The 27,161-nt window shown below is 47.1% G+C and overlaps 2 protein-coding genes across 7 annotated transcripts; one reads left to right on the plus strand and one right to left on the minus strand.

The window, feature by feature from the left end:
• Nucleotides 1–1,068: 1,068 nt before the first annotated feature.
• Nucleotides 1,069–14,034, minus strand: CDCA2 (cell division cycle associated 2). 5 transcript variants are annotated; one of them, XM_063175288.1, is made up of 15 exons: nt 13,991–14,034; nt 12,575–13,120; nt 11,718–11,848; nt 10,922–11,063; nt 10,201–10,388; nt 9,915–9,993; nt 9,348–9,580; nt 8,550–8,637; nt 7,841–8,046; nt 6,110–6,218; nt 5,467–5,522; nt 4,738–4,878; nt 3,793–3,967; nt 3,207–3,373; nt 1,069–2,129 (listed from the first exon to the last, which is right to left on the minus strand). In XM_063175288.1, the coding sequence occupies exons 2-15, from the start codon at nt 13,059–13,061 to the stop codon at nt 1,302–1,304; spliced, it is 3,030 nt and encodes a 1,009-aa protein (XP_063031358.1). In that variant the 5' UTR covers nt 13,062–13,120; nt 13,991–14,034; the 3' UTR covers nt 1,069–1,301. The 5 variants fall into 5 exon arrangements, with proteins under 5 accessions (XP_063031358.1, XP_063031362.1, XP_063031361.1 ...); XM_063175292.1 differs by lacking the exon at nt 13,991–14,034 and adding an exon at nt 13,756–13,929 and having other exon boundaries at nt 4,738–4,875; nt 5,467–5,519; XM_063175291.1 differs by lacking the exon at nt 13,991–14,034 and adding an exon at nt 13,756–13,929 and having other exon boundaries at nt 5,467–5,519.
• A 471-nt stretch (nt 14,035–14,505) lies between these two features.
• On the plus strand, nt 14,506–24,452 carry KCTD9 (potassium channel tetramerization domain containing 9). Of its 2 annotated transcripts, none has more exons than XM_063175276.1 (12): nt 14,506–14,583; nt 15,498–15,619; nt 16,213–16,256; nt 16,419–16,515; nt 16,755–16,813; nt 17,426–17,554; nt 18,073–18,140; nt 19,056–19,151; nt 19,843–19,992; nt 20,231–20,336; nt 21,179–21,312; nt 22,439–24,452. In XM_063175276.1, the coding sequence occupies exons 1-12, from the start codon at nt 14,536–14,538 to the stop codon at nt 22,553–22,555; spliced, it is 1,170 nt and encodes a 389-aa protein (XP_063031346.1). In that variant the 5' UTR covers nt 14,506–14,535; the 3' UTR covers nt 22,556–24,452. The 2 variants fall into 2 exon arrangements, with proteins under 2 accessions (XP_063031346.1, XP_063031347.1); XM_063175277.1 differs by having other exon boundaries at nt 21,160–21,312; nt 22,439–22,577.
• Nucleotides 24,453–27,161: the final 2,709 nt, after the last annotated feature.

A 27,161-nucleotide genomic window follows, 5' to 3' on the forward strand; every position in this document is an offset into this window, starting at 1 on the left:
TGTCCATGATGTTCTTTCCCAGGTCCCTTCCAAGCAGAAATCCCAGCCCAGGCTGCCCTCTCCTGGCAGCCAAGCACAGAACTCTCCAGTCTGCTGCCAAACCAACCCCAAAGTAAATCCCCACGCCAAACATTAAGGCAACTGTTTTTGGAGGGATTTAAGACACGGAGATGTGGCACTTGGGGACGTGGTTTATGGGCCACAGGGCAGTGCTGGACTCTGATCTTAAAGCTCTTTTCCAACCCCAAGGATTCTGTAACTCAAACAGCTTAAACAGTGCAGTTTCTTTCAAGTTGCTTGAGGAATTCTTGTCTTGGGAGCAAGAGGTATAAAAATCCAACTGCTCTGGTTTCTTTCAAGCTCTATAAAAGCAGCTAAGTACATCAAGGATTTTATCCCACATCACTCATGGCACAAAGCAGGTCACAGAAGGGACTGCATTGGACACAAAGCCATTTCCTCCAGGCTGGCACGGGCATCCCTGAGGGCTGGAACAGCCCAGATGAGAAAGGAAAGCAGCAGCAAAGCCTGGAGCAGAGCACCTGCAGTGCTCACTCTTTGATCCACTGGTGCCAGGGGCCAGCAGGGGATGGACTCAGGACACACACACAGGGCTGGAAATGAAGCCCAGCCTTCCCAGTCAGGAATGCTTCTCTCCCCTCAGCCAATTTCATTTGTCAGATGAATTTTATACAAATAAATATCTAAAAGCTTTTTTTTTTCTTTAATGATCACCCTTTACATCAGAGAAAGATGTGTTAGAGTTTAGTGTCAGTGTTAGTGTTTGTGAACTCTAACACTAAATCTCACTCTAACTCCACCTCTGCTCATGCCCAAAGCCTCTCCAGAAGGTAGAAACAGGTTCCCCACTTCTTGAAAGGGAAGAGGAGGAAGTGATTCCTTTATTCATTGCAGACAATCTCTTTTGAGTGTAGTTTTGCAATCTAAAAGAAAATATATGCAGATTTCAACAGCAATTTCTAGGGAATGGTCACACACAGGAAACAAAGCCTTGGAGCAATTGTGGACACATTTGACTCTGGTTTAACTGCTAAAAACAAACCCACATTTATCAGGGAGAAGAATTTTTTAATTCTCTTCATTACCTGCCATAACTGTACCAGACCAATGCTCTGAGCCAGTCTGCCAAACAGTTCAGATCTTCAAACATTTCAGGCATCAAGACAAGGAAAATGAGTTCTAAGTTATCCAGAAAATGAATAAGAAAATAAGTGAGGAAATACAAGTGGGAAAGAAGAAAACTGCACTTGAGAGACAAACACAAGGCCTAAGAAGCACCTTCACTTCAGAAAACCAGAGATGCCTGAAACATCTTTCAATCTCATCTCAAGAGTTTCTGTCACTCCTGAGTGTTTTTGGTCACTCCTGTTCTTCCCACACACAGAATTTGTGCTTCTCCTTCTCTGGGTGGGAGCCCAGGGCGTTTCTTGAGCTGTGCCTTCACAGAGGCTTCTCCTCCTCCACCTCCTGCCAGGAGCTGCAGCAAGGGGAGCAGAGGCCTCATTCTCCTTCCCTGGGGCTGGCAAGGGGAGCAGGTTCTGCTGCCTGTGGTGGATACTCTCAGAGCCTGCCAGGATGAATGTGCTGCTGCTCCTCCTGCCTTTGGGAGCAGCGGCCAGGGGAGGCTCCCGGGGCACCTCAACCCAGGCCAGTCCCGTGCTGGCCGCGTCCCTGCTCAGCCTCATGCTGCGCCTCACCCGCAGCTCCGCGCCGGCCCTGCCGCTCCCCCTGCCGGCCCGCAGCGGCCCCTCCCCGGCCCGGGGCACCGACAGCACCTCCTCCACGTTGTAAGAGCAAACTGCAAGGTCAGCCCCAGGCATTGCCAAGTTCTCGGCAGCAGGGAAGTAGAAGGCGCTGCTGCTGCTTCTTCTTCTTCTCCTTGCTGGCTCATGTCTGACAGAATCCTTCTGAGGACACCTCAGGGCACCCTCCTGTACCTCCTGTTGTTCCACAATTTCAAGCCCAGTTAGAAGATTTCCTTGTAATTCTTCCTTTTCTATCAAGGAACTGCTTTCTTTTGTTTCTTTTTCACATGGAGTCTCTTTGCCTTGCTGGAAGTAATCAGATGTATCAAAATCACCTTCTGCATCTGGCACAGCAATTGAAAACTGGGGAGATAAAATATAAAAAACTTGATTTTTTTTTTTAAATATAGGCAACAGGTAACCCATAAAAACTGGTTTCAAACAGCTGAACTGGCTACTGGTCTCTTTACCACTCCAAAATCCCAACACCTGACAGGGAATGCTGCAGGAGATTGCTCTCCTCAAAAAAGGCATGTGTGCCTCTGAGAAGAACTTCAGATCTCCTTTTGTATCCCCTCAAATACATATGCACACAGTTTCACAATAGGTTCATACATATTCATTTTTATGGCTTTTGTGTGACATTGACCTCTAGTTCCTTTTTATCAGAAAGAATTCCGGGGTCAGGCTGACTTGCCCTTACAGCAGTCCCTGTCTCTCTCTATCATCTTCAGTCTCCCCCCCTTTATCTCTGTCCTTCACTGAGCTTAGGCCTTGCAGTCTGGCTAAATAACTATGGGTTCTAACCACAGACTCAACTCAAAAATGTACATTTCACCTAAATTAAAATGGATTTCTATTCTGGAAAATTTTCACTTTGCCCCACCAGGCTGCTCAGAGGCTCAGCTGAGTTCTGAATGCCCAACCCCTCCTGCCAAGGATGGAGATTCCATGGCCTGCAGGCTGTGTTTGGCAGAGAAAAGAAAAAGTGCCCCACAACTTTGTGAAAGTTGTAAAGCTGCTGTGTTTATTACAGTGCTGGAGATTGCTCTCCTCAAAAGGCTCGTGTGTCTCTGAGAACTTCAGGTCTCTTTTTATCTCTCTCTCAAATACATATGCATAATAGGCTCACACATATTCATTTTTATGGACTCTGTGTGACATTTGCCACCAGCTCCTCTTGAACAGAAAGAATTCCTGGGTCAGTGTGGCCTGCCCTTGCAGTAGTTTCTGGTTTTCTGTATCTGTCTCCTCATCATCTCTGTCCTGCAGTTTTCCCTTCACCTTCAGCCTTACAGACTTTTCACTCTTTCTAGACATTTCACCTGATTCAAAATGGATTTTTGCTCTGGGGGATTTTTCACTCTGTCTCAGCTGCCTGGTCCCAGCTTAGTCACTCCCAGTGCCTCCCCCCAAACACCATTCTGAGCCCTCAGTTACCTCAGGAGCTGCCTCCAGGCTCCCTGGCACCTCAGAGTCTCCAGAGCTGGTGGCTGCTGCCTCCTCCAGGAGCCCAGGGCACAGAGCAGCTGCACAGAGCCCCTGCATCCTGCCAGCAGTGTCCCTGCAGGTGTCCCTGCATTTGGGGTCACCCACACCTGCACCCTCTGCAAAGAGCAAACACATGGCTGTGCCTTCAGTCAATTAACATCTTGGTGTATTACAAGAAAACTTCATTGGATTTTACTTTGTGTATAAATTATTTTACTTATTATCCTATATAAAAATAACCTTCTACACATAAAGAGTGGAGAACAAACCCAACAGAAAGCTCTGCACATGCCTTCACTCTCCATGCCCAACTCACTATGAAAACAGCAGCACCCAAAGCAAAGAGGTGGATTTGGATTTTTGGTCAGATTTGCACTGGAGTCCAACAAGAACTGAATTTATCAGCTGGACATTATTAATTTATTAGATCCTCCAGACTCTGCTATTACAGAAGCAATTGCAAGTAAAAATATTTTTTGTATAACTGTTGAGGAACAGAAAGAGCAAAGCAAAACAAAACCAAACCCCAAACTACCTGTGAGAAGTGCATCTGCCTTTGGTGAGTCTGGAGATGACGCAGAAGAGAAAACCTCTGGCATTTCAGGGATAGGGCTGAGCAGGGGTTTCTTAGAAACCATTTCTCTTTCCCCATACAAAGATTGCTTGACTTTTTTCTTTCTTCTTTTCCCATAGCTTGGGCGGGTTTTTCTCTGAAAAGATGGAGGAGGAGAATAAAGCACAGTGAAATTTGAATCATCCTCTACAATGTTTTTCAGTAAGTGACCCCATTAGTGGATTTTGATGGATGACAAGTGTTTCCCCTAAAAGGAAGATTCCACTTCCTCTGCCAGCTACAAAATAATCCAGAAACTCATAAGCAAAAAAAAGAATTACTTTTTTAACATGTCTCTGCAAGAACTTGGTAAGGGAAGAAGCAAAAACTCATTTGTTGGCCCTCAAGTGTGAAAAGGAAAAGAGATGTTTACCTGAGCTTTATAGTAACTGGATCTTATTTAAACTTGTGATATCATTCTGGGAAAATTTTACTGCTTAAAGTAATTTTTTTACTTATTATACTGATTTGCCTATATAAAAATAACTTCTACACAAGCATCCCACAAACAGTGGAGAACAAACCCAACAGAAAGCTCTGCACATGCCTTCACTCTCCATGCCCAACTCACTATGAAAACAGCAGCACCCAAAGTAAAGAGGTGGATTTGGATTTTTGGTCAGATTTGCACTGGAGTCCAACAAGAACTGAATTTATCAGCTGGACATTACAAAACAAACACCTAGCCCCAAAAAGATCCTTTTGGCCCTACAAGAATTCAAGCCCTCAAGTCAGCAAGGAAAAGAGAAGGGGCAGGAAAACAAGAAGAAAATATTGGCAGCAACAGGAAGATCCTGCAGGACACAAGGAGAGAGAAATAAATCAAAATAAAAGCAGAATTCAGCAACTGCAGTGGCTGGGACTCACCTGGGTCCTCTTGGGAGCAGCTGTGCTTGGATTCCTCTGTCTCTGGATCTTGCTCCTTGGATTTTTGGTGTCCTTGTCGTTCTCAGTGTTTGTGGCTTCTGAGCTGCTCCCATCAGGGTCCTGTGCCACGGCCCTGCACTGCTGGGAACAGGGTTTGGGGTGCTTGGGGGCACCTGCAGCTCAGAGAGACCCCCAGAGTCCACAGGCACGAGAATCAAATGGAATTAATCTCTTCTCACCTCATTAGAGGCTGGCACAACTGGGAATTAAATTTTATAGACTTATTTCCCACAGTACAATCCAGTCCTGCTTGTATTATAATGAAAATGCAGTCATTTTTATCTTTAGTTATTTAGGAAAATGGGTTATTTCTGTATATTCCTCTATTTGTTGCCTTCCCCTCCCACCAGAGCTGCCCAACACTGCAGGCTGAATCAATTCTGTGCCTTGAAATTCCAGCAACCAAAACATTTTGTCAGATTCTTTGGAAAAGCTCCTGGAAAATTCAATAGTAATTGTCAATTTAAGTATCAGGCTATATTTTTAATAACTGGAAAATCACTTCCACTGAAAAATCTCATTTCCTCAAGGCACTACCAGGAGGTATTTCCATATACCTGGATATAGATAATCCTCATACCTGAAGCTGGAAGAACTTTTTTAAGCATCAAGAGGGATAAAAGAACAATTCAAATAAACAAAATAAATTTTATCACCAAGGAAACTCACCTTCCTCTTAGTAGCAGAACAAGTTGTTACCACGTCAGGTTTGTCAGTCTCTGCTACTAGAAATGAAAAAAAAGGATTTTTAGTCAGATTCAATGCAAGTTAATCACAGTTTGAGAAAATTATCTACATTGTTTCTGATCCTGTGCACTTCAGCCAGTCTTGAATAGAAATTTAATCTTGAGAGCTATCAAACACGGCAAGATAAAAATTTTTACTTGCTCTACAAAATAGAGGAAGAGTCAGCTTGGGAGGATTTGGTAACAAGAATTAGAACATGCAAAGCTTTCATAGATAAATATGCACAACCCACTCTCAATTCTTTTGTTGTTGTGTTGCTGTTTAAAAATCATAAAAATTCCAATATCAGAATTGAGACTCTAAAAAAAATTCCTTTAAGCAGTAAAATTTTCACAGAATATTATCACAAGTTTAACTAAAGCTCAGGTAAACACTGCAGCTACTTCAAGGAGCTTCAGAAGAAAACCTTTCAATTTAAATGCCAGCATTCAAGTTTTAACACAATTGAAATATATCCCCTGTATTAAAAAAATACAAACAGAAAAATAAACCAAAACCCTCCATTTACAGTTTTCAGGTATAAAAAGATTCATTATCTACTGATCAAAACACAAGTTGGGGTTACCTTCTGCAATTTCAACAGGTGCAGGGGCTTCTGCAATTTCAACAGGTGCAGGGGCTTCTGCAGGGGCTTCTGGACCTTCCAGGAATTCTGGGAGAGGCTCAACACCTTCCTTCAAACAGAAAATGTCATTTTTTAGCAATAAATCACAGCAGATATTTGGTGGACCTTGTCCATCAGTGTTTGTAGACAAAGCAGTTTTATTTTGTTTCCTTACAGAAAACACCTTTGCTGTGTGTGGCAAAAAGAAACACAGCAGCAAAATGTAAGAAAAAGTGAAGGGGAAAACATTTCAAGGTTCAGAAAGCTCCTAGAACAGCTCTCCAGGCCAAAGAGCTGCTCAGAATTCCTAAGACTCACACTGAGAAGTTGAGTTTGAACTCCAACTGAACTCTGCTTTTACATTTCTGTAGTGAGAGTCCAATGTATGGGATAAGTGGGTCCCAGCTATCCTTGGCTGGGCAGCAGCTGGGGCTCACAAAGATAACTGGGATAAAAGGGGTGGGCTGAGAGCCCTGGAGGAGCCACGAGGAACTGTGCTACAGAGAAGAGCAGCATGTTGAAAACCAGCTAGAAGGTATGGAACAATGTATGGGACTCTAGAAACATGAACAACAATAAGATAGCAACATGAAACGATGTATGGGACTCTAGAAATATGATAATAACAATAAGAATAAAACAATTGGTGACCCCAATGTGATTGAGATATGGAGCCTGAGAGCTGTGAAGGAAAAGGCAGCCAAGAGCTGCAGAAGAACACAGCTACTGAATCTCAAGGAGCTGTGCTGGATTATGGCCTTTGAGCAAGAAGCTGTGTGTGTTGTACGAGGCCTTTGAGTCTCAGATAAAACATGTATTGTAAAGGAAATGTATATATTGTACTTGAATACATCTGTTAGCAATAGAAAAAGGGGGAAATGTAGTGAGAGTCCCTACAAAATCTATGTGTTGGATAAGTGGGTCCTGGTTATTCCAAATGAGCCACAGCTGCCAAGTCCTCAGCTGGGCAGCAGCTGGGGCTCACAAAGATAACTGGGATAAAAGGGGGTGGGTCGAGAGCCCAGGAGGAGCCCCTGTGGAGCCATGAGGAACTGCACAGCAGAGAGGAGCTGCATGGTAGAAAACCAGCTAGAAGGTATGGACTTCAGGAATATAATAACAACAGTATGGGACTCTAGAAATATGAAATAGAACAAGATAACAACAATTGGTGACCCCAATGTGATTGAGATATGCAGCCTGAGAGCTGTGGAGGAAAAGGCAGCCAAGAGCTGCAGAAGAACATAGCTACTGAATCTCAAGGAGCTGTGCTGGATTATGGCCTTTGAGCAAGAAGCTGTGTGTGTTGTACGAGGCCTTTGAGTCTCAGATAAAACATGTATTGTAAGGAAATGTATAAAAAGGGGAAATGTAGTGAGAGTCCAATGTATGGGATAAGTGGGTCCCAGCTATTCTAAACCAGCCACAGCTGCCAAGTCCTTGGCTGGGCAGCAGCTGGGGCTCACAAAGATAACTGGGATAAAAGGGGTGGGCTGAGAGCCCTGGAGGAGCCACGAGGAGCTGTGCTACAGAGAAGAGCAGCATGTTGAAAACCAGCTAGAAGGTATGGAACAATGTATGGGACTCTAGAAACATGAACAACAATAAGAATACAACACATTTCAGCACTTTCTTCACAAAACCCAGCAGGCTGAGGGGAATGAACCCAGGATTGAGCCCTGACAAACTGACCTCATCCCAGCCAAAATCCAGCAGGGGCAGAGGCTCCTCAGAGAGGCCTGGCAGTTTCCAGGGGCTCTGTCCCTGGGCACAGCCTGGGGAGGCTCCTCTGCGCAGGGGGGTGTTGGCAGGCAGGCTCTGGTCAAAGATTTCAGGGCTCAGAACTTCCCCAAAAGTCACTTTTTTCTTCTTGGGTGTTTTGGAGCTGTCAGCACTCTCTGTTGGAACAAAATAAAACGAAATAAACAGCTGAGTGAAGGGGAACTGGTACAGAGCAGAGGGTTTGCAAGATTTAAATATTCTCCTAAAAGTCACCACCCAAACAACCAGCAAAACATCTTCACATGGCCTGTGAGGCCAGCCAGGACTTTCACTCTGAGTTTATTAAAAAAAATCAAGGAAGAAACAGACTAAAACCAACTTCCTGTCACCTAAGTTTCAGCTGAGAAGTGTAACAGTCCTTCAAAAATCAGGGATTCTATGAAGGTGCTCAAGGTTTCTGAAGTTCTGGGGTGGGTTAAATTTTTTTTACAGACATTCCTTTCCTTGGCAATCTTGTTTTCCATGTCAGCAGCAGGATGCCACAAGGAGGTCACTCAGTGGTGATTAATACCAATAATCAGGCTTAGCAGAGGCAAAATAGCATCACAATATTTTACTCATTTTAAAAAGAAATAAAGAAAGCCAAGGGATTTTTTTTTCTTAGAAAGGAGAATCTGACCTGTTTGCAAGGTTTCAGAGGCTTTTACACAATTGGAGACTGCAGCAGATTCATCTCCTCCTCCACCAATGGCACTGTTTAAGTATTCCTGTCAAATTTAAGATACAGTTCAATAAAAATGAATTAAAATATTGTCACTAAGCAGCATTTAATAATCAGTTCTTTTATTAAACCAAACCCCAAAACCATTCATTTCATGGAATGATTCAGGTGGGAAGGGAACTTAAATGATGCAGTGCCACCCCTGCCATGGCAGGGACACCTCCCAGTGTCCCAGGGGGCTCCAGCCTGGCCAGGGACACTTGGCTTTGTTCTCCCTGTGTTTTGAGGCATTTCAGCCCAGCTTGGCCTTTAGGGCAGTCTTGGAAAGGAATTAATCTGTGGGAAAAATGGGTCTAGGAATTACCAGAAACATGGAATCATGGAATGGTTGGGTTGGAAGAGACTTAGCAGCTCATCCCATCCCACCCTGCCATGGCAGGGACACCTTCCCCTGTCCTTGGGCACTGCCAGGGATCCAGGGGCAGCCCCAGCTGCTCTGGGAATTCCATCCCAGGGAACAATTCCTGCCCAACATCCCACCCATCCCTGCCCTCTGGCAGTCTGAAGCCATTCCTGGCACCCCACACCTTTGTCAAGTCTGTTTTTCCTGTCACCCCTTCAGGTGCTGAAGGTGCACTTGGGTGACCCCTGATCCTCTCCCAACATGAGAGCTCCAAGCAAAGCTCCAAGATGCCCAAGAAGCATTAAATGATTCCCAAACCACTCCCAAGGCACAGCAATCAGTCCCCAAAGCACCTGGAAGCTCCTCCTTGGTGCAGGCACTGGGTCAGCCCTGGAACTGTCCAGGAGCTCCTTGGCTGGGGTTTTCTTCAGGATGGATCTGGGCAGGGAGCTGCTGTGGCCCAGGGCAGTGCTGGGAGTGCTCCCATCTTCCCCAGCCCTGCTGCTGCTGCTGGGGGCTGGCACAGCACCCCCAGTGCCACTGGGCTCACAGCTGGCCCCTGCAGAGCCAGCACACAGCTGGGACACTGCAACAGAGAAGGAAAAGGGACAGAACTTTAGTACTGAAAGCATCAGTATAAAAGCACCCACATAAAAGCAGAAACACCCCACAAAAATCCACCAGCCTGTAAATTCTGGCTCTTTTTGTGCCACGTGGACAATTGCTGTTTTCAGAAATTTATAAGACATCTTAAAAAGGAGCACTCCATGAATGAGAAGTTACCTCAGGTTTCTACTGCAGCCTAAATTGTAGGCAAGGTGACAAATGTCAGCTGAAACATTTCCTGACCAATATTTTTATTTCCTAATAAGAATTTAACAAAGATTAACAAAGATTGTAACAGTGCTGAATCCTCTTACCATGGTCTCTTTCCAGGGTCTCTCCAGTTACAGCAGGGTCCAAGGATTGAACAGGATTTTGCTGCTCACAAACCCATTCCTAAAGAAAGAGTTACAAGATTTTTACAACAGCACAGAGTATGGAGGGTTTCAATCCCACAGACAAGGATTTCAGAGTTTTCCCCATCATCCACAATTTCAGCACCCAGGGAAATGCTTAGAAAGTGCTTAATGAATTCAATGCTTAGCAAATGAAGAAATTGTCTGTTTTAATGTCTAACAGAGGTTTCTCCCCAGTTGAAAGCACCTTGGCAGCAGTGACAGTCACAGCTCGTTGTGGGGACAAGATGCTGCAGATCCTGAGCTCACTCCTGCTGCTCTTGGTCTCATTTTCTCTTAAATTTTCTTTTAAACCAGCTCCTCTGTTGCCCAGCATGAACTTTCCACTCCACTGCTCCAGCTTTGGCTCTTTTTTAAAAGGTGCTCTGTTCTGAGCTGCATCAATTCAAAATAAAACAGAAGCCAAACAAATCACAAAGACAAACTTCAGGTTGTTCAAAGGTTGTTCAAAGAATCCTCTTTTTGTGTTTCCCCATCAAAGGTGCAGGGAGAACACATTTTTTAGATCTACTTTGAAAATAACATTACCAACCTTCAAAATAAAATAAATTATTTCTGTCATATAAATGTTATTAAGGTCAGCAATAACAGAGAATAAAATGAAAACCATTCTGTTTCACAGAAAAAAGTGCAAAACCATGAATGTTCAGTGAGAAATTCATCAAAGAGCACAAATCTAGGAACTAAAACTAATGGAAGAGACTCCAAACCATGAGTTTTCAGAGAAACCACTAATCAGGGTGCATTAAGATGATTTAAACAAACCAAACAAACCTCAAAGCAAGCACAGCCACCTGTGCCAAGCCTAATAAAGGAAGATGATTTTGTTTTACAAGAAGCATTTCCAGTTTCATACTTTCAGCTGATATTTCAGGTAAATCACTGCCCAGGATGTTTAACCAACTCACAGGCAGCTCCTTGCTGGGAAGGCTCCCCCAGGTGTGGGAGGCCAGGCTCCCCCTCAGCCTCCTGCAGGGACTCAAAGGAGGCCTGGAAAGCGTTGATCTTGTCCTTCAGAGACCTCACACTTGCAGGTTTGAAAGGACTGATCTGCAAAACAAAATGAATCCCATCAGGCATTTCTTCCCTCACCACTGCAGCTTCTGTGCTTTGTATTTGCACTTGGACATAAAATACAAAGGAGCTGGCATTTAATCTGGTTGCAATTATATCTGTACAGAAAAAAGAAAAAGAAAAAAGGAACTTTACTCAGAAATCTGGTGCATTTTATTGCATTTAATCTGTTCCTCTAGTCTAGAATTTGCTTTGTGACAGCTCAGATAGTTCAAGTCCTGAACAGACCTGACTGACCAAGTCCTGAACAGACCTGACTGACCAAGGCCTGAACAGACCTGACTGACCAAGGCCTGAACTGACCTGAAAGTTCTGAACAGACCTGACTGACCAAGTCACTCACGCTTGAAATTGGCTTCCCTTGGAACCAGCAACACTTTAATTACCCAAAAACCAAGAGCAGCAAACACAGGAATGTGACAAAAATTAAAATTTATCACGGAGAAGAAATTCTAGCCTCTGCAGTGTAAACAGAAGCTGGAACACCCCCTTGTCCTGCAGTCAGTGACCAAGGGACAGCAGCACGTGAATGCCATGGCTGTCCCTTCTGCTGGGTCCTTCCCAGGGCTCCTGGCCCCTCTCCCAGCCCAGGGAGTGGAAGTTCCCAGCAGGTTTTTGGGAAGGACTCACCTGGGTGAAAGCTTCTCTGTGCCTGCTGCTCCTCTGCTGGGCCAGGTATCTGATCAGGGTGTTGTTTTCTGGTGACCCCCTCAAGCCAATGGTTGATCTTCTCCTGAATTTTAGTGAAGCTGGGGAAGTCCCTGAAAAGGGGACACGAGGAGAAGTCAAAAAGAAAAACAAAGCACAAACCCACAAAAATGTGTTGTAATAGCTAAAGCTGTAAAAATGGTAATTTTTAATCTTTTTTAAGGTTGATTAATGCCACTTATTCTGATCCAAAATGACCTGCTCAGCCCAAGCAACCTCCCTGAGCACATCAATAATCACAAACCCAGTCTGCCTTTCAGCTTTTCAATTGTTTGTGTTTAACAAATTTGTTTTGCATTCCCTTGTGACACTCAGGACACTCCATTGACTGCAGAGAGATGAACAGGGAGCATTTCAGAGAGCAGGAGATCACCTGTGCAGCTCAATGGTGTCACAGAGCAGGACATCAAAAAAAGACTGGATGTGGCACTTGCTGCCATGATCTAGTTGAATTGTTAGAACATGGGTTGGACTTGATGATCTTACAGGTCTCTTCCAGCCTTGAATTTCTGTGATTCTGTGATTCTGTGATCACCTGTGCAGCTCAATGCTGTCAAATCCTGCATGTGGGATGCCCCATGAAGATGCTGCAGCCCCTCAGAGAGTGCTCCTGGGCACAGCCACACTCTGATCACCTGAACCTGCCCTGAACTGCAGCCTTGGGGATGAGCTGGCACTAAAGGAGCTGGAGAAGCCCCTCTGAGGAGGACAGAAGCCCCTCTGAGGGGGACAGAAGCCCCTCTGAGGGGGACAGAAGCCATTTGTCACCCCAGCCTCACCTGTGGCTCGTGTGCCAGGACTTTGCTGAGCAATCCCACACTCAGCACTGATCACAGCACCAATGGCCACGGGCTTCTTCCTCTGCTCAGAGAGCCCCAAAGCAGCTTCTCCTTCCGCTCTGTCCCTCTCAGGAGTGCAGAAGTCGCTTCCCAAGGGAACAGCTGGGCTGCTGGACAAAGCCTCCCTGGTGGGCAAGGGGGGCTCAGTGAGGGGCACATCCCCCCCAGAGCAGCCCCCAGGGAGCTGCCAGCCCACAGCAGCCCCCTGCAGGGGACACAGATTCTCCTCGGGGCCTTTGGGGCACTTCAGGGCACGTTTTGGTGACGGTGCCTGGTTCCCATCAGTGAAATTCTCCTTCCTGGATGCTCTGATGGCCTTGGATTTGGTCACTCTGCAGCTCTTCTGGGCTCTTGGCAGAGGGAAAGAGGCCTCTTCCTGCTGTTCATTTTCTTTAACTTTCAGGGGAGTTTTAGATCCTCTGAACATTGTTTGGGACTTATTTGAAGAAACATCCACTCAGCCTTTGCTGCTGTAATTACAGATTCCTATTAAAAAGAAAAAAAAACCCCTTATTACTTGCTATGCATAAGAGCTCATTGCCACTTCCAAGCTTCTCCCAAATCCACATTTTCCAGGACAAGGTGTTTAATAGTGGGGTGGGAAGGGAAATTTAACCCCAAAAAGCTGCAGGGAAAGGACACAAGGGGCAGGGACCAGAAAGGAAAACACAGAGCAATAAAAATCTGCATTATAAACGTGCACAGGAGTGGCTCAGGGTAAGGAGCCACAAGGCTGTGATATCACTCTGTCAAACTTCACATTAATATAAAATACGTGTAGAAAATACAATAATCAGCAGCACACTGCAGCTGGTTTGCTCCAAGTGTTACAATCAATATCAGCAGTTTAATGCTACTTTTAACCACACTAATTAGTAGCAGCAGAAAGAGAATACAAAAGGAAAAAAAATGGAAAGATGCAAACACATTGGAAAGAAAACAGCAGAAGAAACACTAGTAAAATATATATTTTTTAACTACCACTGGCTTCTAAGTAGAAGTGTTAAAAGGTTAACAGGTTATTTTTGCTGTTAGTTTCTAAAGTTAATGACGTACAACGCAATAACAGGACTCTGCAACTCCCCTTCTGCAAACACGCGCACTTTTAGTAACAAAATTACCTAAATAAATCTGCTTTACAACGCCTGGGCAATCTTTTTCTTTCTTATTTTTTCTTTTCCTGCTCTGAGGCCCAGCGGAGGCCGAGGGGGGAGAAACTCCAACACGGGGCTGCCGGGTGGGTACCGGCCCCTGGGCACTGGCACCCCGCGATCCTGGAGCACAGCCCGGGCACCACCGGTACTCCCCCGGGCATCCCCCGGTACCTCCCGGGCACCCCCGGGTATCCCCCGGTACCTCCCGAGCGCCGCCCGCTGCCGTCCCCGCCGAGCCGCCCTCACGCGGGCCCGCCTCACGCTTTCAAACCGCGCCACGCCCCTGCGGATCCCTCCGCGCTCCCGCCCCTTCCCCACCCTCAGCGCCCGCAGCAGCCGCCCCGCTGCCGACAGCACCGCAGGGAGGAAGGGACATGGGGGTGACCCCTCACCGCTGCTGTGCCCCGGGGGTCCGCGCGGGGCTGGGCGGGGACCGCGGGACTCTTTGAGCCGGCGGAGAGATCGCGGCCGTTGGGCCGCAGCACCGCTTTGGTACGGGAGAAAAAATAAAACGAGCAAATGGATTCATTCAACGGCCCGCGCGCACGTGACGGGCGGCAACCAATCGCAGAGGGGTTATGCAAATATGGACGCTTCCTCTGTTCGCGATTGGCTGTCGTCCCGGCGTTGGCCCGCCTCCTCGCTGCCCATTGGGCAGAGGCGCGGCGCAGCGCGGCGCTGATTGGCCGTGGGGCCTGCCCGTCAGCGCCCGCCCCTTCCGGGTGTCGGCGCGGCGGCGGGCGCAGCATGAGGCGGGTGACGCTGTTCGTCAACGGCAGCGCCCGCAACGGGAAGGTGAGGCCGGGCCGGGCCGGGCCGGGGCCGCCCCCGCGGGGCCCTGCCCGCCCTCCCGCAGCTCCCGGGGCACCGGGCCGGGCCGGCGGGAGCGGGGCGCGGGGTCCCCCTCAGTGCCGGTGCGGGGAATCGCGACAGGCGCGATCTGTCACGCTCGGTGCCCTGAGGGAGCCGCGTCCGGCCGCTGGTGCCGGGCACCGCTGGGGGATGAGGGCTCCGCGGGGACAGGGACCCTGCGTGCGGGTACCCGGGCCAGTAATCGCATTTAATTGTTTAAAACCTCGCTAAAATCGCCTCAGGACTGAAAATAGCGATTCAGAGGCCCAGCAGTGCTTGTTCAGCAGAGGAAAAGACCCTGGGATGCAGTTCTACAGAGAAACCATGACCCTGATGTTTCCATCACATTCTGAGTGTAGATGTTGATGTGACTGTGCTTTAACTGTATTAATTATTAATTCCATTAATTCTGCTCATGATCCCGTTATTTCCAGCCGGGCACGAGTGCAGGGGTTCCTGTGGATGCATTTCAGCCTTGCAGTTCTGCTAAATTGTGTCCGTGATCCTGATTTTCCATCCACATACTGAGGGCAGACAGCTCATGAGCCTCTCCTCTAATCCTTGGTTCTAGGGAGGGAAGTACATTTGAAACAGAACAAGTAGTAATATTTCTTTAGAGAAATAAACTGAATTATATTCCTACAGCCCCAGCCTTTATTCCCTCCCTGCTGTTGCAGTGAGGTTTGGTGGCAGCTGTGCAAGTCACCCTGGTTTTCCTTTCCCTTCTTTCCTGGTCGAGATCCAAATGGATTTTGCTCCTCCTGATGGCCCTGCTCAATCTGAAGGGGCAGAACTTTTGGAGCGCAGTTTGTTTTGGGTTTGTTTTTATTCACAGCCTGCTCTTCTCTCCTCCCCAGGTCGTGGCTGTGTATGGGACTCTCTCAGATCTGCTCTCTGTGGCCAGCAACAAGCTTGGGATCAAAGCCACCAGCGTTTACAACGGGAAGGGGGGGCTCATTGATGATATTGCTTTGATTCGGTGAGGATCAGGCAGAAAAAGGCAAATCAGGGCTGTGGATTAAGGGACTAACCTGTTAATCCTCCTTAATCCATACCCAGTGCTTTCCCTAAAAGCAGATATGATCATTTCCAGCCAGGATGCCCAAAGGTCCTTTCGTGTCTTTTTAACTTCAAACCATTTATTGATTCAGAACTTGATACAAGCTGTGTCTGAGGCCTTCTCACCTCCTCCTGTGTTGGTTCAGGGCAATGTTTGTGCCATGAAATCCCCCCTGTTTCAGGCAGCCCTGCAATGGGGGTTTTCTGTAAAGGAAACAAATTCTGGCAGTACTTTGGCTTCACAGAATAGCTCCAGACTGGGGGGAAAGCAGCTTTTTTGGAAGAATTAATTGATTACACAAGTGGTCCCTACCTGGCTGCTGCAGATAAAATCTCTGGTGAAGTCAGTCCATTCCAATCCAGTAGAACCTGCAAAATACAGAGAAAAATCAGAAGTTCCAGCTAATGCCACTGGTCATAATTTACCTGAAAGAGTCAGGAAAGGTTCCACAGTCAATTAGATGAACAATAAATTCTGATTAACCTTCTTTTTCTCTGCCCCTCCTGTCTCAGGGATGATGATGTTTTGTTTGTCTGTGAAGGGGAGCCCTTCATTGGTGAGTCTCTAATTCATATCTTTAACCTTTTATTTAATAAAGTTTCTTTTGCTTTCATATAAACTGAAGAGTTTATATTTGGCGGTGTTTTCAGAAGATACCTCTTTGTAATTAAAGAATATTAACAATTTTCCCAGTAATTGCTTGCTTTATTCTCTGCAGACCCTCAGACTGATGGGAGAGCTCAGGAGGAGCTGACAGGGTCCCACACAGACTGGCTGACTCTCAATGTGGGGGGCAGATATTTCACCACCACCCGGTAAAAATGGTCTTCAAAAACTTCCAAAACTTCCTTCCAATAAAGCAAAACACCTTAAAAATGTATTTTAAAATGTACCTTAAAAATACCTTAAAAAGTAACTTGCTGTGAAGCAGGAGGTCTTGGACTCCTGCAGCTTTCTCTGTATTTTGTGTTTGCCACCAAAGTTTTGCAAGAAATTAATTCTGAAACATTTACAGATGAAAGAAAAGTAAAGTTGGGCTGCTTTTCTTTCCTAGGAGCACTTTGGTTAACAAAGAACCTGACAGCATGCTGGCACACATGTTCAAAGACAAAGGTGAGTGTGTTGAGATGAACTTTATTTTTAAGTAATAAATGAGCAAAGTAGGCAAAAGTCACTGTCAAGATGAGGCTCTTGTTCATAAAGTAAAATATCCAGAGTATGTTAAAGTACCAGAGCAGAACAGGGAATTATTGTTTAAAGCTTTATTTCTCTCTATCATCCCACCACCTAATGTTGATCATCTGTCTCACAGGCTGCAAACACAGCTCCCATCATTGTGGGTACTTTGGGTCCTTTGTTTGTGTATTTGATTTGAGGTTTTCATCTTGTTGCATCTTCTGAGTTTTGTCAGCAGAGCCAAAGAGCAAAGTGCACGAGGCAGCCTTGGGGAGACAGGCAGACTAAAATTTCAGTGCTGCTTTTATCCTAGCCAGGATTCTTTTGTATGTGGTGCAAATTGAGTTATTCAGAGCAGGAACAAGTTCATTTTAAGCTGATTTTTCCCCCCACTCCTCTTTTCCTTCCTTCTCTCTCCGAACCACCCTTCCAAGTGGAATGTTTGCTATTCCAGTGCCTTTGGTAGTAAAAAACTCTGAAAACTGAAGCAAATGCTCTTCTATTACTACATCAAAAGTAATTTTATATATATATATGTTGTGGAAACAGATGCTTGGGGGAATAAGCAAGATCCTAGAGGAGCTTTCCTCATTGACCGCAGTCCCGAGTATTTTGAGCCCATTTTGAACTATTTGCGGCACGGACAGCTCATTGTAAATGATGGCATTAATTTGCTAGGTAGGTATTACCTGTCTGACATCTCCTGAATTCATGATTCCTCCTTGGAATTAAAGCTTTGTGTGTAAATGATGGCATTCATTTGCTAGGTAGGTATTACCTGTCTCACATCTGAATTAATTTTTCCTCCTTGGAATTAAAGCTCTGCCCGTGGTGAAGCCAGGGGGAGCTTTGTGTGCTCATCCCCGTGGTTGGGAGTTTTCCTTTGGTGGATTTATTCTCAGAGTGCAGCTCCATGTGCTTGCTTTAATGAGGATAGGCTGGTTATTTCTCTTTGGAGCACTAAAAATCCATACTGGATTAATATCTGGAATGCTGGAGTGGATCTCTTTAACCTAATGCTGCTGTTTGAAATGTTGTGTCTGAGTTGTGTTTTTCCTTTTAGCTGCAAGCAAACTGTTTCTCTCTCCCCAGTTACCTCCAGTAGAATGTGTGTGTGTTCTCCAGTAAGGGGAGAGAAGGGTGCTGCTCTCTGGCTCAGCAATTCCCTGCATTAACCAGCCCTGCTTTGTTCTTAGGGGTTCTGGAAGAAGCCAGGTTTTTTGGGATCGACTCCCTCATTGAACACCTGGAAGTTGCTATTAAGGTACCTTGCTGTCTGTGAGCCCTGGAGGCAGGTCCTGCTCTGGCAGGGAATGTGAAACTTGGTGCTGTGAGCTGTAACTGAGAGCTGTGAGCTGTAACTGAGAGCTGTAACTGAGAGCTGTGAGCTGTAACTGAGAGCTGTTAACTGTAACTGAGAGCTGTTAGCTGTAACTCAGAGCTGTAACTGAGAGCTGTGAGCTGTAACTGAGAGCTGTGAGCTGTAACTCAGAGCTGTAACTGAGAGCTGTGAGCTGTAACTGAGAGCTGTAACTGAGAGCTGTTAACTGTAACTGAGAGCTGTCAGCTGTAACTCAGAGCTGTAACTCAGAGCTGTGAGCTGTAACTCAGAGCTGTGAGCTGTAACTCAGAGCTGTAACTGAGAGCTGGGAGCTGTAACTCAGAGCTGTTAACTGTAACTGAGAGCTGTAACTGAGAGCTATCAGCTGTAACTGAGACCTGTTAACTGTAACTCAGAGCTGTTAGCTGTAACTGAGAGCTGTTAACTGTAACTGAGAGCTGTCAGCTGTAACTGAGAGCTGTGAGCTGTAGCTCAGAGCTGTAACTGAGAGCTGTGAGCTGTAACTCAGAGCTGTGAGCTGTAACTCAGAGCTGTAACTGAGAGCTGTGAGCTGTAACTCAGAGCTGTGAGCTGTGACTCAGAGCTGTAAGCTGTAATTGAGAGCTGTAACTCAGAGCTGTTAGCTGTAACTCAGAGCTGTAACTCAGAGCTGTAACTGGGTGCTGTGAGCTGTAACTCAGAGCTGTAACTCAGAGCTGTTAGCTGTAACTCAGAGCTGTAACTCAGAGCTGTTAGCTGTGACTCAGAGCTGTAACTGGGTGCTGTGAGCTGTAACTGGGTGCTGTGAGCTGTGACTCAGAGCTGTGACTCAGAGCTGTCCCTGTCCCCCCTGCCCAGAACTCGCAGCCGGCCGAGGATCACTCTCCCATCTCTCGGAAGGAGTTTGTCCGCTTCCTGCTGGCCACGCCCACCAAGTCCGAGCTGCGCTGCCAGGTGAGGGAGCTCAGCCTTTGTCTTTCTGCAGAACTCCAGGAATTGTTTCCTGACACCTGATCCACCCCTGCCCTCTTACAGTTCAAAACCACAGCCTGTTTCAAGGAAAGATCCAACTATCCTTTCCTCCAGCCCTGCCCTCTTACAGTTTAAAACCACAACCTGTTTTAAGGAAATGCCAAACCTTGGGAGCTTTGCATTTACATGTCATGTTGTTAAGTAATAGATTAAATGATCTTGTGAGTGTTTATGTAGGGCCATGGAATGGTTTGTGGTGGAAAGGACCTTAAGGATAATCTTGTTCCAATCTGCCATGGGCAGGGACACCTCCCACTGTCCCAGGTGCTCCAGCCTGGCCTTGGATGCTTCCAGGGATGGGGCAGCCTCAGCTGCTCTGGGAATTGCATCCCAGCCCCTTCTCACCCTCACAGGGAGGAATTTCTTCCCAATATCCCATCTAAACCTGATCTCCAAATCCCTTGCCCCTTGTCCTGGCATTCTCTGTCCATGTGAAAGTCTCTCCCATCTTTTTCTCAGCCCCTTTAAGGTGCCGGTCGTGTGTCAATACATTGTTTATCTGTATAGATTTATGTACACAACTGCCCAGATGTGTTTTCTTTTAATTTTTTTTGTGTCCAGAGCTCCTCCTTCCCTTCTGTGACCACTTTGGGGGTGTTCACTGCTCTTGCAGGGGCTGAATTTCAGTGGGGCCGACCTTTCCCGCCTGGATCTTCGCTACATCAACTTCAAGATGGCCAACCTGAGCCGCTGCAACCTGGCCCATGCCAACCTGTGCTGTGCCAACCTGGAGAGAGCTGACCTGTCTGGATCTGTGCTGGATGTAAGGCTGCTGCACCCTGGGCAGCCTGGGCTGCCTGCACTTGTCTCCTGAAACAGGAATTGGAACAAAAAAATCATTTTCCCAATGTTTTCTGTGATTGTTGCACTTAGAGCACTCCCACACTTCCTCACAGTAACGGGGGGGTTGTGCTTTGGGGGTTCAGTGCAGAATTTAAATCTGTGTTCTGCTGATTTCTGTGTTTATCAACACCCTTGTGACTCACATCCTGTGTCTGCAGTGTGCAAACCTGCAGGGGGTGAAGATGTTGTGTTCCAACGCAGAGGGAGCATCCCTGAAGGGCTGCAACTTTGAAGATCCATCAGGCCTTAAAGCTAATTTGGAAGGTAAGTTTTTGTTTGTTAATTATTCCCTGAAATCTGCCCTGTGCCTGTACATTTATGTGTTTGTACAGTCCCTGGGAAGAGCCCACAGCTCTGGGCTGGTTCTGCCAAACAATCCTTGAATTCCCAGTTGTGCCTTGGCCTCTCCCAGTTTGCCCAGTGTCAGAACCCAGCACATCCCTCTGGGTGTCCTGGAGGGCTCCACCCCTGCCTGGGGGCTCAGAGACCCTGGCACAGAGCCCCAGACCCCTGTTCCTTTGATTCTGACCCATGGAGAAAATTACCAACCTTGTGTGAGGATTCACAAGCCATGAGAGTTTAAGTGGAATGACAGTTTGTTTGTTACAAGATAGAAAAGCAGAATTTTGGGTTTTTAGAATGGCAGTTCAGAAGCCAAGATGGAGGAATTTGGGCATGCCCTGTCCTTCTTGGTCTCCATCTTCTGGGTGATGGTGGCAATTTTGGATTGGTTTAGAGTAGAGACAGACTGTCTAACATAGGGGATAGGTGTTGGAAAATTACTGTAAATAAAGTACAGGTAGTTCTTAGTAGAAAAAGACAACACCACCCTGAGGTGGTCAGTGTGCCAGGAATCCACTCGCTAGACAGACCTCAGCAGGTCAGGAGAAGAATGTTCTAGGTAACAGAAAAGAAACAAAACCACAACAAACCAAAATAAACCTTGGGAACCACAGCTGAGGAATCCTGACTCCTCCTCTCTCGGGGCTGGCAAAAAGAGACTTTGTGACACCTGGGGGTCACCCCCAGCACCCAGCTCTGGGGGAGCCTCTCCTGGAGCTGCTGCCCTCGTGGCTGGTTCCCTCAGCCCTCTGTGGGTGTTGCAGGTGCCAACCTGAAGGGAGTGGACATGGAGGGCAGCCAGATGACCGGCATCAACCTGAGAGTGGCCACGCTGAAAAACGCCAAACTCAAGAACTGCAACCTGCGAGGGGCCACGCTGGCAGGGACTGACCTGGAGGTGGGCACAAACACCAACTGTTTCCTAGGCATCAATATTGTGGGGACATAGAATAGTGCAGAAGGTAATCTCACCCCTGAGGAGTTGCAGCTGCACTGATTATCAAAGATTAGGAACAGGCCACAGCTGTGTCTGATAAGGATGAGATGTAAAAGACTGGGTTAGTTGGGTGAGAGGAGCTGCTGGAGTTTGTTGGCTGTGCTGTGAAGAAGAAGGAGTCAGTGCTGTGAGGAGCTGTCCGTGAGAAATCACCAAGAAAGTGTGGAACACTTGCAATAAGATGACAGCAATATATAAATATAATACGTACACATATTATGTATGTGTACATGTATATTGTATGTGTACAAAAAGATGGGAGTTCAGGGGCTTGTTGGCTTTTCTCCAGCTGCAAAGTCGGCTGTTAACCGAAAGGTTGGTGGTTCGTGCCCATCCAGGGACGCCAAATATTGGAATAAGGCTCCCAATATTCCCAGTTAGATTGTGCCTGGGCCAGTCTGACCCTCGCTGCTGGGCCAAAGGCAGCAACTGCGGTGTGTCACCCCAGAGATACCTTGGCTTGCTGGAGATTGCAGCTGGGCACTGAACAAGTCCAGGCTTGTTAGGAACCCCGTTTACCTCAGGAGGAACGGCTTCAGGCGATGGTGAAGAGAAAAAGGAGAGGATTCTGCTGGAGGGTTTAATGTCCAGAGGTTTATTCCATGGTTACAGAGGTCTGAACGTGAGCAACTGCTCCAACAGAATCCCCCCACATGGTCTGATCACCTTTTAAGCTCAGGGACAGGGCAGGGGAGGTACAGGTGAGCCACCAACCAGGTGAGAGGGGCAGGGTCTCAGGGGAAGATGACACCCAGACAGGCCAATGACCCCTGGGCACAGGGGCATCCTTTGAACTTGACCAAGCACACGACGCCTTGCTGGAATGTTCAGCCTGATTGACAGGACTCACTCAGCATGGGGGCAAGGGGGAAGGGAGAGAGGTACAGGCACACCTGGGGAAGTGACCTGGAAGGCCAAAATGGGACATTACAGCACACCACAACATCAGAGTTGTGGGAAGTGGAGTCAAACTGTGAGCAGAGTTCTGTCTCTATTCAGTTAACATTGTTTTTCCTTCCCCCTTCAGAATTGTGATCTGTCAGGTTGTGACCTGCAAGAAGCAAATTTGAGGGGATCCAACGTGAAAGGAGCCATCTTTGAGGAGATGCTGACACCCCTGCACATGTCCCAGAGTGTCAGATAGGGGCAGAAGATGCTGGAGAGGAAGGAATCAGACATTCATCGTGACTTGCTTCACCTCCTCCCCTTCCTGAGTTACAGTCATGGTTATTAGCCACCTTGCATTTGCAGTAGTGCCTAGGTAAACTCTTTTTGATCACTTTTGGGGAGGGAATTTTTGTTTTCAGAGGTACCAGCAGAGAGTTGGTACCTCTGTGAGCAGAGTGAGGAAGGGGGCTGGTGCTGGAAGCAGAGAGTGGCTGGTTTGGGGGGGAAAGGTTCAATGGTTTCATTGTTTAGCATTGCCTCACTTTGGAATGCATTTTAATTTATAAAGCACAATATATGCAATTCTATTTATTAAATCTGTAGCTGCAATATGAATAGAAGATGTTACTCCTGTACAGTAGCAACCAAGTTGAGGTTTACAGGTGTATTTCCAGTCTGGATCCATGCCAGGGGGGGCTCAGTGTCCCCAGGGGGTGCTCAGGGCTCTGCTGGGGTGGAAGCTGATGGGAACATTGCTCACAAATTGGCTATCTTTAATTAATCCTCTCCAAATGAGTGTGGAGGTGCACTGTCAGTCACAGCTGGTGACACAAATCCTGCTTTCACATGTCCTGAGCACTCCAGGCTGCAGCTGCTGCAGTGTTTACCCTTTGTGGTGAACTCAGTGCAGAGAGGAAAGTCCAGAGCTGGCACCAAAGCAGAGAGAGGCAGAGGGGCCCTCCCCTCACCACCCCAGCAGGTGAACATTGTGAACATTCCCTGTTTCCCCTCCGTGCTCTATGCAAACACTCCCTGACAGCTCCTGGGCTTTTCCCAGCTGGGTGTTGCTGTTGTGTTTGGGCTGCTCCAGGTGCTGTAAAATGCTCTTGCCTGGGGCCAGGAGCCCTCCCTGCCCTGCCACAGCTGCTGGGCCGGGCACAGAGCAGCTCTGGGCAGGGCCTCAGCACCCTGGTGTGGATGAGGAGCTGCTCCCCTGCAGGATCCATGGAGTTCTCAGCTCACACCACCTTTATTTTACACACAATCAAAAAGCACATGGAGAAACTATACCAAAAAAAAAACAAAAAAAAAAAAAAGAAAGAAAAAAGGTGCATCAAGAACTTACCTCAGATGCTTAAACCACCCCAAAGTTAAAACTAACCTTGAATTGTAGGAAATCAAGCTGTTACTGTAGAAATACAAAGGAGGAGTAAGAACCAGTGGAGTTCCACAGGTCTCCGGGGGTTGTCTCTCCCTTGCAGTGCAATTTCTGTCGTCTTGTCTCAGTTGTTGTTACAAAAATGCTGCTTTGCCCCCAGGCTGGGAGGATCAGAGATGGTTGAGGGTCAGCAGAGGATGTGTTTGGGGGGAATTGCAGGATTTTCCCTCCTTTTCTAGTTGGTTTGACTCAGGTGAGTGATGTGAACTTCCAAGGCTCAAAATCCCAGAGCCACGAGGTTCAGAACTGGGATCATTTCCTGCAGATCCCTCTGGATCAAGCTCTAGGAGAACACAATATCCTTGGAGAAATGACCTGTAAATTCCAGGGAAATATTCCAGTGTGACTTTGGAGTCCTTTCTCACACCTCATGGCTTTCAGTGGGAATGTTGTGTCTGTTGCAGTAGGAGAAGATTCCTAGGGCTAGAGAAACAAATGAATTATTTTTCTTTATCATATTTTGTAGCTGGCAGAAGTAAAACTATTGTATGGAAAAATATATATATATATATCTATTTTCATAATCACTGTGTATAAAATCTCTTTGAACTTTCACTGAAGCACTATGGAATAATCACAGCATGTGGCACCATCATTCACAGCTGGATGTTTGGTACCTCTTTTGCCAGGACAGAGCTGTGGCAAGAGCCTTGTGCAGAATTTGCAGGTTCCAGCTAATTTAAGTTGCATTAATAAAAAGTGTGAAAGAAGAAAATGGTTTGATTGTCTTCATTTTAATAAAAACCCCAAATCTTACCCGATTTGTGTGAGAAGAACAAGAATTTTTTAGTTTCAAATATAAAATACCTGTTGGAGAAACAGCTGCGCTTGTGGGAGCTGTGAGCCATTAATTGGGAGAATTTGCATGGGATTGGTTTTGGTTTGTCATTCCTCCCCAAGACTTCTCAGCCTTTTTGTCCCCACCCTTCATATGGGCTTAATAAAATAGTTGGAGGCAGAATGGTCAGAGAATCGTGGAATATCCTGAGCTGGAAGGGCCCCAAGGATCATAAAATCCAATTCCTGTGGAAGCCCCAGAAACCTGGGGAGAAAAAGTTGTTGGGAGCTGTTGAGGGCAGAGTGCTCAGAGCCAGGGTAGTGGTGCTCAATGAGCTGCAGTTACTGGGCAAAGCTCTGTAAATGTCCAAACCAACCCTGCTTTACCTTAAATAACCCTCATGTTTGCAAGGCTCAGCAGGAAGGAGGCTCCAAACACAGGAGAACCCCTGGGTGACTCCACGTACCTGCTGGAGGAGCAGGAGCATTCCTGCTCTGGATCCACCATTTCTGCTCTGGATCCACCATTCCTGCTCTGGATCCACCATTCCTGTTCTGGATCCACCATTTCTGTTCTGAACCCAACTGTTCTGCTCTGACCCCACCATTCCTGCTCTGAACCCCACAGCTCTGCTCTGAGCCCACCATTCCTGTTCTATATCTACCATTCCTGCTCTGAGCCCCACATTCCTGCTCTGGACCCCACATTCCTGCCCTGGGCCCACCATTCCTGCTCTGAGCCCACCATTGCCGCTCTGAACCCCACAGCTCTGCTCTGGATCCACCATTCCTGCTCTGAACCTGCCATTCCTGTTCTGGACCCCACATTCCTGCTCTGACCCCACCATTGCTGTTCTAGATCCACTGGATCCACCATTCCTGCTCTGAACCCAACTGTTCTGCTCTGGATCCACCATTCCTGCTCTGGATCCACCATTCCTGCTCTGACCCCACCATTGCTGCTCTGAACCCCACAGCTCTGCTCTGAACCCACCATTGCTGCTCTGAACCCCACATTCCTGCTCTGAACCCCCACATTCCTGCTCTGAGCCCAGCTGCTGGCACAGCTTGAGCAGCTGAGCTGGAGCTGCCCCTGCCAGGAGGGGGAGGAGCCCTGGGGCAGGAAGGGTGACTCTGCTGCTGAGAGTCACCAAATCCTCCCTGAATTATTGACTCACTGAATTACTGAATTACTTTAATCCATTAAAGCTCCAAGAGGCCATGGGATGTTTGGAGAACAGGGAACACGAGACATTCCGTGCACAGCAAGGCAGGGGAGAAGCCAGGTGGGGAAAAATACAATTTCTGCAGTCCAAAGTACTGAATTGAGATCCTGCATGCCAGCAAGTCCATAAATCTGCAGTGCACAAGCCCTTGAGATTGAAAAATAGGGAATCATGGAATGGTTTGGGTTGGAAGAGGCCTTAAGGATCATTTCCATCAATTCCATCCCCAAAACCTCCCACTGTCTCAGGCTGCTCCAAGCCCTGTCCAGCCTGGCCTTGGACATTTCCAGGGATCCAGGGGCAGCCACAGCTGCTCTGGCAACTCCATCCCAGCCCCTCCCCATCCTCACAGGGAAGGAATTTGTCCTGATATAAACCCCAATTCTATATTTCTTTCTGACTCTGTTGTCAGTTTAAACCCATTCCCCCTCGTCCCTGTCACTCCAGGTCCTTCCAGAAAGGATTTGGGGATCCTGTTCACACCAGACTCCATCCTGCCAGCAGAGCACATTTACAGTCATGGACTCACCCAGGTTAATCCCACCTGGCATTTTACAGAGCAAGGAACACCACCAAGGCACCTGAAGTTAAATGTTGAGGAGGAGCATTTCAAGCTGCTCTGGGCACTGGCGCTCCTGTTTGAGCACTCAAGGGTTGCTCCCTTCATGCCTGACACAAATGAAATGGGCAGGAGGTGTTGCTTGGATCACAGATTCCTTATCCCTGGAATTGCCCAAGCCAGGCTGGATGGGCCTTGGAGCACCCTGGGACAGGGGAAGGTTCTCTGCCCATGGCAGGGTGGAAATGGATTAATTTAAGGTCTTTTTCAACCCAAAACATTCCAGGATTCTTAAAGACTGAGCTCAATTCCTCACCCATTTCCCACCCTCAGACTGACTCACCCAAGAACTTTTACTGAAGGAACCAGAACTCAGTGACAGAAAACTCCTGTATTTCCCAGCAGGATCATCTGGATCCCAATGTGGGATTTACAACCTCTTAAAAGCAAAGCTGTTACTTTTATGACTTTTAGAGAAAAGAGCTGGATTTAATTGCTGCACCAGGGTGTCCCAATTATGGGCTTTGCTTGTGCTGCATGACAGCCACTGTAACAGGAACACCAAAATTGAGCCTGGGAGGGAGAAATGGAAAAGTCTCCTACTGGGAACAGGGTGGCACTGGGGTTCTTGGCTATAAAAAGTGAGGTGGGAGCACATTTACAGACATTTTCCAGAGGAGAAGAGCTGGAGTTACTCCACAACCTCTCAGGCAGCAGGTAATGTGCTGGAACAGCATCCCACATCCCTTTTTTATTTATCCAGTGCTTACAGATGCTCCTATTAAAAAAAAAAAAAATAAAAATATTAGAAGAGACTGCAAAGGGCAGGTTTTAAGAGCAGGGACATCAGAGCAGAAAGCAG

Source organism: Melospiza melodia, chromosome 23 (genome assembly GCF_035770615.1).
Source record: "Melospiza melodia melodia isolate bMelMel2 chromosome 23, bMelMel2.pri, whole genome shotgun sequence".
Taxonomy (NCBI): domain Eukaryota; kingdom Metazoa; phylum Chordata; class Aves; order Passeriformes; family Passerellidae; genus Melospiza; species Melospiza melodia.

Coding starts and splice junctions, on each gene's coding strand:
- CDCA2 (XM_063175288.1), bottom strand. CDS start 13,061: ATGTTCAGAGGATCTAAAACTCCCCTGAAAGTTAAAGAAAATGAACAG. Junction 9,994..10,200: donor TGACTGTCACTGCTGCCAAG/GTGCTTTCAACT, acceptor CTCTTTCTTTAG/GAATGGGTTTGTGAGCAGCA. Junction 5,523..6,109: donor ACCTGTTGAAATTGCAGAAG/GTAACCCCAACT, acceptor TTTCATTTCTAG/TAGCAGAGACTGACAAACCT.
- KCTD9 (XM_063175276.1), top strand. CDS start 14,536: ATGAGGCGGGTGACGCTGTTCGTCAACGGCAGCGCCCGCAACGGGAAG. Junction 14,584..15,497: donor GCAGCGCCCGCAACGGGAAG/GTGAGGCCGGGC, acceptor TCTCCTCCCCAG/GTCGTGGCTGTGTATGGGAC. Junction 16,516..16,754: donor AGATATTTCACCACCACCCG/GTAAAAATGGTC, acceptor TTTCTTTCCTAG/GAGCACTTTGGTTAACAAAG.